The sequence below is a fragment of the Typopeltis vanoorti genome, chromosome 23, assembly GCF_054136105.1.
Source record: "Typopeltis vanoorti isolate ZY-2024b chromosome 23, IOZ_Tvanoo_1.0, whole genome shotgun sequence".
Lineage (NCBI taxonomy): Eukaryota > Metazoa > Arthropoda > Arachnida > Uropygi > Thelyphonidae > Typopeltis > Typopeltis vanoorti.
The window spans coordinates 15,691,738-15,705,805 of NC_143571.1; the positions used below are offsets into that span (position 1 = coordinate 15,691,738).

Consider the following 14,068-nt stretch of genomic DNA (forward strand, 5'->3'; position numbering starts at 1 on the left):
GGTCCTAATACCGAACCTTGCGGGACTCCATATTTTATTATGTTTGTTGCGCTTTTAAATGTATCATAGCTGGTATATGGTTTTCTATTATTCAGATGGAATCTGAACCAGTCATTAGTAATTCCTCTAATGCCGTATTTGGACATTTTCAGTAGCAATATATCATGATGAACACAGTCGAAGGCCTTTGATATATCAAGAAAACGGCTGCTGTATACATTCCTTTATTTATTCCACTACAGATCGTTTTATGAAACTCCAGTAGCGCTTTTTCAGTATTATATCCGGATCTAAACCCATATTGATTAGTTGCGTAAAAAGATATTGTATTAAATAGCTATTTAAGCGTTTTTATCAGGATTTTGATAACCTTTGAGATTGCGGATAGTATAGATATTGGTCTACTATCCACCATTGTATCGCTGTTTAAAGGAGGTAACAGACATGAAATCAAAACCTGTTACCTCCTTTAAAAAGCGATACAACTGAAGCAGTCTTTGAGTGTTCTATAAATTTGCTATTTTCAAAGGATTTATCTAAGAAATTACTCTTCTCCTCTTGAGTTTATTCCCTCAGAACCCCATAACAGGTGTTTCTATTCATGTTTCCTAAGATAATGGAGTTATTTTCAATGAGATGGGATTGTCTTGAAAGATTTCTCCAGGTTTGTTTGGAGGATGATAATAATTGAATATGTTTAATAGCCTTTTACTTGGTTCCAGTATTTGGATTCCTTGTATTTCAGTTCCTCTTGCTACTATGTCTAGTTTAGCAACTTTATATGACAAGTTTCGGATTAGTGGGGTCAGAAACCCTCTTCCATTTTGGTCGGTAGGCCTATCTTGTGGTATGATATCATAGTTTCTAATGTTTAGTTTGCTGGTTTGTCGAAGTTTGGTTTCCTGGAGGCAGATAATATCAACATTATGTTTGTCAGCTAGTAGTAATAGTGATTTAGTTGTTCTTTGCTTGCTGCAGTAACGATACAATTTAAGTTACATTGGTTGATAATATATCTTGTGGAATGGTTTGCTCAATTCTCAACTCTCACATCATTTCCAAATAAACAGTCGTGTCGGCTGCCCTATATTTGGAAGCATAGTTATAATTACTGAAAATTGTCTCCATGACGGAGAAAAAGAAATGCTGCTGTCGTTAGATCATCCAGAGATCCAGGCTGAGGTGACAATCAGAGTTTGCTCTCTTTAAAAAAAAAAAAAAAAAAAAAAAAAAAAAAAAAAAAGTTAAATCGGTCACTTTAGCGCACAGACTGATCACTATCTACAATTTCTCTATTTTAGATTTTAAATTTAATCTCTAAAAATAATAATGACAGTAATGTTAATAATAATAACAAGAAGCATACGAAGATGAAATCTGAACTTTTAACTTCTTTTTGCTTAAATAGTGAAAATAATTCAACTTTAGGAAATCAAGATTTGAACTACTTTTCAGTGTTGTTTATTGGTTACTTTGCATTTATAATACATTTACTTTTACAGTTTTTCCCTTTTTCATATTTTCATGTAATTTGTGGCTATGTCATGCACTTAGAATGTGAAGTTACATAGTATAAGTGCAAAGTTTGTCAAAATATTAGCAATTACGAAGTTATTCCTTCGATCTTTGAAGCTGTAAGATTTCATTTATTAATATTACATATCTTATAATAAATACTCATAAGCTGATTCTATATGCATTTGATACAATTACCATCATTTAAATTTTTATTTCCAACGCCAATGTAAATTTTTATGACGACGGCACATTAGAAATCCAATTAGTAAAATAGTCAACACGTTTAGTGCAATGTGCCAGGTAAAAATTGTTGTGCTTAGCATGATGTGATCGTGGGTGGAATGATCCCATGCAATTCCTGCAAAATTAGGAACGTAGAGTATGAAAGCGATCTGGAAGAACCAAGTTCCTTGAAACAAGATAGCAAATGTACGAAGCATAACTGAATGAACACTGGGATATTTTGTCTCAATCATAACAAAAACAACTGTTGCTACAATTATGTAAATGAGCAATGAATGCAAATGAGTTTCCCGATGTGATGTCCCATGTGAGTGTCCATAAAAGACGATACTCTCTACTATCAATGCCAGCAAGAGTGTTATACTCAGTTTGGGGTGGAAGAGGGAGTCCTTTAAAGGTCAATATTTGAAGCAAAGCATGAAAAGCAAAGAAAAAATACATCGAAATGTGTTGAGCATTATCCCTTATATATGACGGGGATATTTCGTAATATAACCACATTGTTATAATTTCTGCAATTATTCCTGTAATTGAAGCGAAGAATGTAAACAAGATTTCCATTGGAATGTTCTTACAACGAGGTTTTAAAGAATGTAAAGTGATCAAGAATTTGTTATCTTGATTTTCTTGTATTCTTAGGTATCTGGCGTAACGGTCGCAGAACGCGATGATCCAACACATGCCCAAGAGATAAAAAGCAGCACCAGGAACAATATGGCCCCAAAACGACATTGTTCATCCAATAAATTCCACGATAGTACTATTGACTGTTCTGAAAAAGAACCGAAAGGCAATTTTTAGATACATATAAAACAAATTATTCTGATAAACAAATTAATTTCTTTCTGAATAAAAGAATAAATATAATGTACTGAATATAAACAAATGTCCGGACACCTCTGTTATTTGAAGTTATGGGACATTCTAGGTTTGTCAATAAGATAAAAGCCTGTGTGCAGATATTAGGAAGCAGTATTTCGTCGTTGCAATTGAATACCGGTGGTATGGCAACACAACGTGAACTCAGTGATTTCGAGAGAGGTGTCATCGTGAGCCGTCACCTTGGTGGCATGTCCATACGTTCCACCGCCGCTTATCTGGAGAATCCAAAATTAATGTTTGCGATGAAATCAAGAAATGGGGACGTTCTGGCATCAGTAGTGCAGGTAAACACCAACAGCGGCCGCCGAAGATGACCGACAGGGATTGAAAGATATTAAAACGAGTGGACGCAAAAACCGGCTACAATGGGCACAAACCTTCTGTAATGAATTCCAGAGGGCGAGTAATATCACGGTGAGCACTATTACTGTACGAAAAGAACTCCATTTACTGGATTTCCACGGAAAAGCAGCGGCGTACAAGCCGAATCTCACAACGAGCAAGGCTGCTCTTCTGGCTTGGTGCAAAGAGCGAGTGAATTCGACAAATGTCCAGTGGAAAACATTATTCTGGAGCGATGAATCAACGTTAACCTGTTTCCAGTCTGATGGTAGGATGTTGATGTGGAGGAAGCCTGATGAACGCTTATTACCACAGTGTGTTGTGCTCACAGTAAAATTTGTTATTGGAGGAGTAATGGTGTGGAATTCATTCAGCTGGTTCGGAGTTGTACCACTGGTCATTGTCCGTTTTTCGATGAAGTCATCTCATAACCTTGATATTCTGTATAATCAGGTGTTTCCCATACTGTGGAGTTAATATGAGAAGGACCATTATAGTATCAAGACGACAATGACCCCTCCCACAGAGCTCCAACTTTTATGGAATGGTATGAAGAGATGAGTGTTAAACGACTACCCAAGCCTGCGCACAGTCCTGACCTCGGCCCCATCATATAACTCTGGGTCGAATTGGAGTGGCCATTCAGGTCCAGAATAGCACGTCCTCGATCGTTGAACTCAGTGCTACTTTGATGGAGGATTTGAGACAAATTCCTCCTGTCTGTCGCATGTTAATGGAAAGCTTACCTCAAAGGGTGGAAGAGGTGATCAAAGCCAAAGTAAAACATACCTGATATTAGAGAGTTGACCTGCTGGTTTCAATTGGAAATTGCTAGTGTCCAGACAATTATTGGTAGATACTGTATATACCAACTTTACCACGAGTTGCCTAGTCATTTAGACTAGCATGACGTGCAGGCGCAAACTTGACTTATTTGTCAAACTTGACTTAGATGCAGTTTGGGTATTAAATAAATCACCTGTAACTCTCCTAGATAATTCAGATATTCTACTGTATTCCCTAATAGTAAAGTGTAGCTGCATTTTAACTTCAATGTGTTTAATATTAAAAGAGCGTCATATCAAATAAGAAAGGTAAACACAAAAGTGAATGATTTATCCCTCTCAGAAATATATTGACAGAACTATATTCGGCATACTTCCAATCTATTTTGTACAAGTTCACTAGAATTTCAATATCTATTTCAGTATGAACTATATTCATACCTCTAACTGAACAGCGATCGTTACATCGTATTCTGCAATCAGCAGATAACAAATTGAAATACTCACCATCTTAAGTGCGAGTGCAATGTTCCATTTTACAGATAAAAGTAAAAATTCCCAGAAGAAAGAAAGGACAGAAGAACAACCTAAACATAATTATAGAATTCAAGTGCCTTATGCTATCAAATTATGTACTGTCTTCTGTCAATCCAAACTAAAACCATTCGACAAAACACGAAATGGAAACGCTTTAGAGATGTTACATCACACCTGTGTGATAATGAGATACTTCGATACTTTGAAAGCAAATCTTATGAAGTTTGTGAAATCATATTTTTCACGTTTTTGTACTAATGTTTTCACAAACTTGAAAAGATTTGCTTTCAACGTTCCGAAGTATCTCATTATCACTCAGGTGTGATGTGACATCTGTAAAGCGCTCCCATTTCGTGTTTTTTCGAATGGTGAAAGTCAAGATAAAAATATTCTTAATGAGAATGCTTTTCCTATTTGCGAAAACAACGAGTGCGTAGAAATTATTGACATAAGTGTTGAAATAACGAAGAAGACAATACAGCGGAAACTAAAAAAAAAAAAAAAATAACAATGAAGAGAAAAAATAACATTAATTAAAAAAAACTGAGGAATTTCCTAGATGCTCTCTGCTGGATAGGGTAAGAATAATGAAGACATAAGGAAACGACTAAACAAGAAATAACAGTAATAGACAAACTCCAAGTAAGAAGACTGCGAGGTTGGCCATGTGACCAGAATGGAAACAGAAAGGCTACCAACTAAAGCTCTGTATACAAGGATGGAAGATGAAATATCCTAAGAGCGGCCTACAATTAGATGAATAAATAAAATAAAAGAGGACCTTTAAAGCAAATCACAACAAGTGACATAAAACTGCACAGAATTACTCATACTATCTAGGGACGGACAGAAGTGGATGGAGTTCGTTCGGCCTCATCGTTCCACATAGATTATACTATATAAAGAAGATTATGTGTTTCCAGGCATATCGACAATTAAATCTACTTTAAGCTTGTGACAGGTACTAAAGAACATTATTGTGCTCGGATAAATTTGCAGAATCTTTTAGGATGAAAGCAGAAATGGCACTGAAACGGAAAAACAAGTACTGTATGTAAAATATGATTGTACTCCAACTTGTATACTGAATTTTTAATAATAATAATAATTATATAATTATATAATAATAATTATTATTATTAAATACATTTTGTAAAACTATCTGTATGATATACAGAATCTATAAAAATATTGAAAGAAAAATTTGTATACTAATATAAAATAATTCCATTATTATTATTATTACTATTGAATATTATGCACATTGTTGCCAATTCGTATGTAAATACCAAAGATAAATATGGTAAATATTTATGTAATATGTATTTATATATGTATAAATATTTATGAATATTTATTTATATACGGTAAATATGATAATTAAATAAAAAAAATATACGCGTACCCTACCCCCCTCTTTTTTTTTAACAGCCTAACAGCAGAAGTAACAGCAGAATGAAGTCATTCTGGCATCCAAACAAGGTATGAACAAAATTTTCTTCCTCAGTTATTCTGCTATATTTTCCTTTAAAATACACTTATAATGCTCTAAAAATTTCTTGAGTAAAAAAGCCAATGTATTTAAAATAAGGGACACTCCTTTACAAAAATAGCTATAATAGCCGTAAAAATAATACTTTTTAAGAGGAGTAACATGGGAATTTTCCCAGAAATAATTCCTAAAAAATATACATTTGCATTTATATAATATTAAGTACTATGCATTTTGTACTAAATCTTTTAAATAATAATTTTTTTTAATAATAATATTTTTATTACATATGATAAATACATTACATGCATTTCATTAGCTATGATACAACATTACATACATTTGTGTACATATGATACATATATTACATGCATTTGACTACATATGATGCATTCTTGATTACACATTTTTCTTTAAAAACATGCAATTAATTTTTTATTAATAAAATTATGATTAATATTGTGATTACATATTACAAAACAAGAGATTATCAATTTACAACAGGTTTATTCTGTTTATTTATTTTTTTTATTTTGAAACAATGAAATTCGTACAGATTTTTTTCTTTCTTTTCTACCCACCTCCCCTGTATAATGTATTTGTCTTGGATTGTCTTAGATGCGATGTAATTTCTTAGCTTTCATCCTCGAAGCTTATTTGTAAGCTTATCTGAGGATGACACCAGTTGGTTATTATTTATTGGTTTGTTTGCTGTGTTGGGAACCTACGAAATCTATAATTGAGAAATTCGCGCGTGCACGCACGCACGCACGCACGCACGCACGCACGCACGCACGCACACACACACACACACACACACACACACACACACACACACACACACACACACACACACACACACACACACACACACACACACACACACACACACACACACACACACACACACACACACACACACACACACACACACACACACAAGACACAGAAGAAATTTGGAGTGTACTGATGCGTCACTGAACAGGAAGCCTGAAAGAATATATTGTGTTTCATTGCGTGTTTCTTGTTCATAGTATGTCCTTAGAACTCTTTTCAGGCTATTGTAGTTTACAAGGTTTCTGTATTCAAAAGGTAAATTGTTTATCATGTCTGAGATGTAGAAGTTTCGTGTGGCCTTTCCGTAGTGATTATTGCATTTATATGTAATATAAGTACTAGTCTGAGGTCTTGTTATATGGTATGTATTTCTGACTGTCCTCTAGTTGCCATCGAAATGATGTTTTAGCAAGCTGCATAATGACAAGTGTTTTACAGTCAGTATTTTGTGTTCTGACATTGCAGTGTATATAAAGTCGTTATTGTCTCTTTCTTCCCAAAAGATCAGTTTTGTCATTTTGTAATGTAGCGACATGATCTATTTAATTTGTAGGGTGCACAGAAAGCATTCGTTCTAATAGCGTATCTTAGTATATTTTGGCATAGTGCTTTGTATATTAGTGTTTTTAGGCGTATGGGAACTATGTCTTTTAACCTTTAGAGTTTGCCACTTATTGTTCGGAGTTTGTTCTGTAGATGGTTTATGTGGCCATTCCAGTTCATATCGGCATCGAGGTAAATTCCAAGGTATCGTATTGTTTCAACCTGAGTGATTGTAGTGCTGTTCTGTGTGTTTTTTATGTTGGAAAGTGGATGTTGGATGGTTATATATTTGTTATCAACTGGTCGAGTCAGTGGATTTCTGAATATCATTAATTTTGTCTTTTCTGAGTTTAGGTGTATGGAGTTTTTCGATAGCCAGTCTATGATCAGATTTATATCATGTTGCATATTTGTTAGGGCTATGCTTGCGTTATTATGGATGGATATTATTGCTGTATCGTCTGCGTATTGGAATATCATACCTTTGAGTGGTAACTGATTAATATCGTGCGTGTAAATGTTGAATAGAGTTGGGAGTGTTCAGCTCCCTCTGGCACTCCACAGGTTACTGGTAGCTCTCTACTTCGGTTTGACCCGATACGTGTCTATTTTCGAGATAGTTTGTAAACCACCTGTAAAGAGGCCCGTCTATTCCAACATACCTCAGCTTTTCTAACAAGGTTTGTTGTGTAAGTGTATCGAATGGTTTAGTTAGATCTATAAAGACTACCATGGCAATTTTGTTTTTGTCTAAGGCGGTATTAATTACGTCTGTAAAGTCTTCCAAGAGAGATGTTGTTCCCTTATTTTTCTGAAAACCATGTTGTGTTTTGGGGATAATATGAAAAATCTCAGTGTATGCTGTGAGTTTCTTCAGTATGAACTGCTCCATAATTTGATTGATAATTGGTAATGTTGCTATCAGTCTGTAATTGCTGATTAAATTTCATTTTCCTTGTTTGTATATGGGTGTGATAATGGCGGTCTTTAGCATACTTGGTATCTGTCCTGTTTTAAATATTTTATTTATTAGTTTTAGTAGGAAAGGACTTAAACTAGTTGCATTTTGCTTTATATCTTTAGGTCTGATACCACCTATTTCTGGGCGTTTGTTTGGTTTGATTTGATATATTGCTGAGAGAAGTTCTGCTTCTTTTATGGTTGGGAACCATAATGTCTGTTTTGATCGCGGTCCAAGTGGAGGGTCTCGTTTTGTGATTGGGAAAATATTTCTGTGCAGTTCTAGGATGGAGTCTCCAAATTATTGGTTAAAATCATTTGCTAGTTGTTGGATAGGTTTTGCGTCTTTCATGAAGCTGTGTTTTATGGTTTCGGAGACGTTGGTGTTGGGAACAGAATCTAGCATCTCATTGATCAGATGCGAGTTTTGATTCATGTTGTTTTGTGCTGAGGTTAGTTTGTCTCTGTAGTAGCTTCTTTTTGCATTTCTGATTTGTGTTGTAAGGCGATTCCTTGTTATCTTATATTCAGTTTGTAAAGCTGTGTTATTTGGATATCGCTTTAATTCCTTCCATAAAGCGTCCTTTCTGTGTATTTCTAGGATTAAGTTTTGTGTTATCTAAGGATTGTGTGTTGTTTTTGTACGAATTCGGACTTTCTTTGTAGCTTTCTTATATATTTTCTCCAGTGTGAGTTTAATGTTGTATAAGATATCTGTTAGGATCTGATGTCAGGTGTTCCCAGTCTATTTTTCTTATTTCGTGGTTGACTATTTCTTCGTCTATTATTGTTTTCTGTCGTTTTCCTTCTGTGGGACATTGCATGGATATTGTCTTGGTAGACAGGTTTAGAGCGGTGAAGTAATGGTCTGCTACTTTGCACTTTACGACTGATGCAGTGTAACTATTTGGTGCTGCTCGGACGTTTATATGATCTAGACAGGAGTGATAATATTTCCGAATAATTCTTCTCTTGTACATGATGTTATTGTTAGTATTAGATTATACATGAATAGTGTGTCTAGGTATTGTACAGTATTATTCTGGTTTTGATTTGCAATATTTATGTTTATGTCGCAATTATCATTAGGTGTTCGGTTGAACATATTTCTTGGCTTGAAAGCCAGCAATTGAGTTCGTGCAAGAATTTTATCATGTTTAGGTTTAGTGGCCTGTAAATAGCATTTAGTATTCTGGGATGCTGTGTATTCGTGGTATTAATGATTTAAAACAGAGGGTTTCAGCATGCTCAAACTGATAGGCCGTTTCTTTTGCTATTAATTTTTGTGTGATAAATATTAATATTCCACCACCTCTTTTTGTTTGGCGACATGATCTATGTTGTTGGAAACATGGAATTTGGAAAGCAGTCGCTTCGTCATTAGTTATGGATACTTCTGTAAGAATCAATATATAAATAATATCAGTGTAATTCCTCAGATAAGCCTGTAATAATAATCAATGTTTTCGGATGCTTCTGATGTTAACATGCAAGATTGAGAAACCTCTCGCTTGTACTGTGTTTTGTTTCCATTAATCAAACGATTGGAAAGTACAACTACTGATGTATTCTGTAGTAATTACATTTATCTGATGGTTCACACATTCATTTTTGCTGTGTTGAGATCTTGTTATTGAACTATGTTGGAGTCTTTTGTTTCACTCTGGCAACCTGTCTAGATCTTCCGAGCTTTTTATTTGTATATACTTTGAAGTCTATGACTTTCTCAAGAATATTTTGCCGTCTTTGATAAAAATTGATACTTTTTTCTGTTTTTCTTTTCTTGCTTGGTAGAAAAGATTCTGATTGAAAGGTGTTAAATACTCGGATAGAAAGATTGGCGTATTGTCTTGCGATGCATTTAAATCCTTGAGTACTGTTTTTTTCAGTCTGCTGGCTTTTATGAGATTGTCTCTTGTGGCCTTGCTTGTCAGACGAACTATGACTGGTGCGGGTTGTAGCGAGCCTTGTTTTCTGTTCTTCCTGGGAAACCGATTTATGGTCTGAATATCATTATGCTGTAGGAGGATGTCAATTGCATGGTCTAACTTGAAAACTAGGTCTCTGAGATTTTCTGTGGATTCGGTTTCTGGAAGACCGTTTATGACAAGGATAATAATAATAATAATAATTTTATTTTTTATTTTTTTTATTTTAGTTTAATATCTCTCAAATAATTACATGAATATACTAACATTTAGGAAACAATGCATCTTTTTCTTGCAAAATGGTTCAGTAAGAATTATAATTACTCTTAATATCATTATCATTTGCAGAATTTCTCATTCACACAAGAGTAAAAAGTGTGTATTATTGCCATTAATAATAATCATAGTAATCGTGTTTATTGTTAATGACTCACAAGTTAAACAATATTACTTATGTAGCAGTTTATATAATAATAATTTTTTTTAAATTTAAATTGTAAATTAAATATATAATTTTAAACTTAAATATGTAACTGAACTATTACTATCACATTTTCTGTTTACTACTAGAATTCATTACAGAATGTTAAGTGAATAATGTTAGATAAATACTACTACTGGGATGTAACTCAACTGCACCCTCGAAGCTTTGTAATTAGCTTATCTGAGGGTGATACTGGTTATATATACGTATATTTGTCATTGATTTGGTTGCTGTGTTGGAAGTAGGCAGATCTTTGGGAGGTCAAATGAATGATCTGAAAGGTCGGGTCAAAGTGAAATTGCCGATATATCCTGTGTTATTGCATCTGTCTTGATGGTTCACGTTCGTTTTTTATTGTGGGCTTCTTTTTGAACTATTTAGGAGGCTTTTTTCTTCACAGTGGCAGCCTTTCTATGTCTTCTGTGCTTTTAATTTGTATCGGCTTTGAAGTTTGTGACTTCCTTATGAATATCTTGGCATCTCTGGTCCACAAAAATTGGTAATTTTGTTCCATTTTTGCTTTTCTTGTTTGGTACAGCAGATTCTGGTTGAATGGTGTTAAATATTCGGATAGGAAGATTGGTGTATTGTCTTGCTGTGCGTTCAAGTCCTTGGCAACTGGTTTTTTCTGCCTGCTGGCTTTTATGAGATTGTCTCTTGTGGACTTGCTTTTAAGACGAATAATGACTGGTGCAGGTCGTGGGAAGCCTTGGTTTTTGCTCTTCCTAGGAATCCGATTTACGGTCTGAATGTCGTTAAGCCTTAGGGGTATATCAATTACATGGCCTAATTTTAAAACCACGTCTCTGAGATTTTCTGTAGGTGCAGTTTCAGGAAGACCGTTTATGACAAGATCTTTTTTATGTTGTTGCTGATTTAAACGTTCGTATTGTAGTTTTATAGAATGAAGTTCTTTACGGAGTTCGGATGTCTCTTTCATCAAATTGTGTTGCCTGTCTTTTAGTGCGTTAATGCTCATTTTAATGTCTTTTAGTGTTTGCAACACTTCTATAACTGCTAAATTATTATGTTTTACCAAATCTTCATATTCGCTAGATTTTTTTGTTATTTGTTCGTTCTGTTTCTTAAAGAGTTCTTGCACAAGATCTACTAAGCTGGCTTTTATAGTCACTAGACCGTTTTCTATTAGTATACTTAAAGAGTTTAAATTATAGGACTCACCTGCGTTTTTTTGTCTGTTCAGTTCGTCATCTGATTTTGCCTCCGGTATAATCGGCTGCATCGTAGGTGGCTGCCTTACGTGCGTTTCTTTGTTCCTCAAGCAGATTACACACTTCCATTCCTCACGTGTTACATCGGGTTCATATTTATGTTGCCCGGTTGTTTCTGAAAAGCCGGCACATTTTAAGTGTAGAATCCTACTGCATTTCGTACAAGTTATATTATTTCCGTTGGACGATAACTCCTCCAGGCATTTGATACACTTCATGACTCACCTTTCTTCCCTTTGGCAGTGAGGCGTGATTATAAAGATGGCGACGTCCTTTGTTCTTCGCTGGTTGTTGACCACGGTCCTCTCTGTTCCCTTTTCAACACTTCAAAACTTGGTTTCTTCTTAGCCGATCTCGTTGAATTTTATATCACTGTCGTCGGCGTCATAAGTAGCGTTACTTGGGAGCACTTTCAACTTAAAACAGGAGTTGGAACAGCGATATCACCGTGCGACCGTTCGTATGCCTACACAACGCCCTCTCTCTAATAATAATAATAATAATAATAATAATAATGCATTTATTCATTTAACAATGAGTTATATATATTTACAATTTCGATTTTTTTAGTATATTTAAGCCCTTTGCTACAGCACTAATATGTGATATATCTTGGATGAGATATAATTTGTCAGCTTTCATCCTCGAAGCTTATTTGAGAATGACACCAGTTACTTATTATTTATTGGTTTGCTGTGTTTGGAAGTTACGAAATCAAACCTATGTTTAATATGTTTGATTTTCACTGCAACCGTTGATTGAGATATTCATGCACGCCACACACACACACACACACACACACACACACACACACACACACACACACACACACACACACACACACACACACACACACACACACACACACACACACACACGATAACTTGGAATGTATTTATGCGTCACTGAACTGGAAGCCTGAACAAATATATTGTGTTTCATTAAGTTTGTATGGCATTTAGGGTGCGTGTTTCTTGTTCATAATATGTCCTTAGAGCTCTTTTCAGGCTATTGTAGTTTGTAAGGTTCTGTGTTCAAAAGTAATTTGTTTATCATGTCTGAGATGTAGAAGTTTCGTGTGGCCTTTCCGAGGTGATTATTGTATTTATATGAGATATAATTAGTTGTCTGAGATCTTGTTATATGGTATATATTTCTGACTGTCCTGTAGTTGGCATCGAAATAATGTTTTAGCAGAGCTGCATAGTGACATATGTATTTTGCTGTCAGTAATTTGTGTTCTGACATTGCAGTGTATATAAAGTCATTATTGTCTCTTTGTTCCCAAAAGATCAGTTTTATCATTTTGTACCTACAAACTAAATAGCCTAATGTCGTTACAGTACATTAATCTACTTAGTTTATAGGGTGCACAGAAAGCATATGTTCTTATAGCGTATCTTAGTATATTTTGGCATACTTTGTGTATAAGTGTTTTTAGGTGTGTGGGAACTATGACTTATAACTGTAAAGTTTACCAGTTATTGTTCGGAGTTTGTTGTGTAGTTAGTTTATGTGGCTATTTCAGTTCATATCTGTATCGAAGAAAATTCCAAGGTATTGCATTGTTTCAACCTGAGTGATTGTAGTGGTTTTAGTGTTCTGTGTGATTTTTATGTTGGAGAGTGGGTGTTGGATGATTATATATTTGTTATCAACTGTTGAGTCAGTGTATTTCTGAATATCATTAATTTTGTCTTATCTGTGTTTAGGTGTATGGAGTTTTTCGTGAGCCAGTCTGTGATCAGATTTGTGTGATGTTGCATATTTGTTTGGACTATGCTTGCGTTGTTATGAATGGAAAATTTAGTTGTATCGTCTGCGTATTGGAAGATCTTACCATTGAGTGGTAGCTGATTAATATCGTGAGGTAAATGTTGAATAATGTTGGGGAGAGTACAGCTCCCTGCGGCACTGCACAGGTCATTGGTAGCTCTGTACTTCGGTTTGACCCGATACGTGTGATATGCTTTCTATTTTGAAGGTAGTTTGTAAACCACCTGTGCAGAGGCCCATTTATTCCAACATGCCTCAGCTTTTCTAACAAGGTTTGATGTGCGAGTGTATAAATTGCTTTAGTTAGATCAATAAATCCTACCATGGACATTTTCTTCTTGTCTAAGGAGGTATTAATTACGTCTGTAAAGTATTTTAAGAAAGATGTTGTTCCCTTATTTTTCTGTAAAACCGTATTGTGTTTTGGGGATAATATGAAAGTTCTCTGTATAAGCTGTGAGTTTCTTTAGTGCGATCTGCTCCATAATTTATTTGATAACTGGTAATGT

At 34.8% G+C, this 14,068-nt stretch overlaps 1 protein-coding gene across 1 annotated transcript; it reads right to left on the reverse strand.

Moving 5' to 3' along the window:
- Window positions 1-1,727: 1,727 nt before the first annotated feature.
- LOC150093649 (transmembrane protein 45B-like) lies at window positions 1,728-2,493 on the reverse strand. Its single transcript, XM_090413240.1, is given in 2 exon segments — window positions 1,728-2,121; window positions 2,123-2,493. Coding segments are annotated over 2 exon segments (765 nt in total).
- Window positions 2,494-14,068: the final 11,575 nt, after the last annotated feature.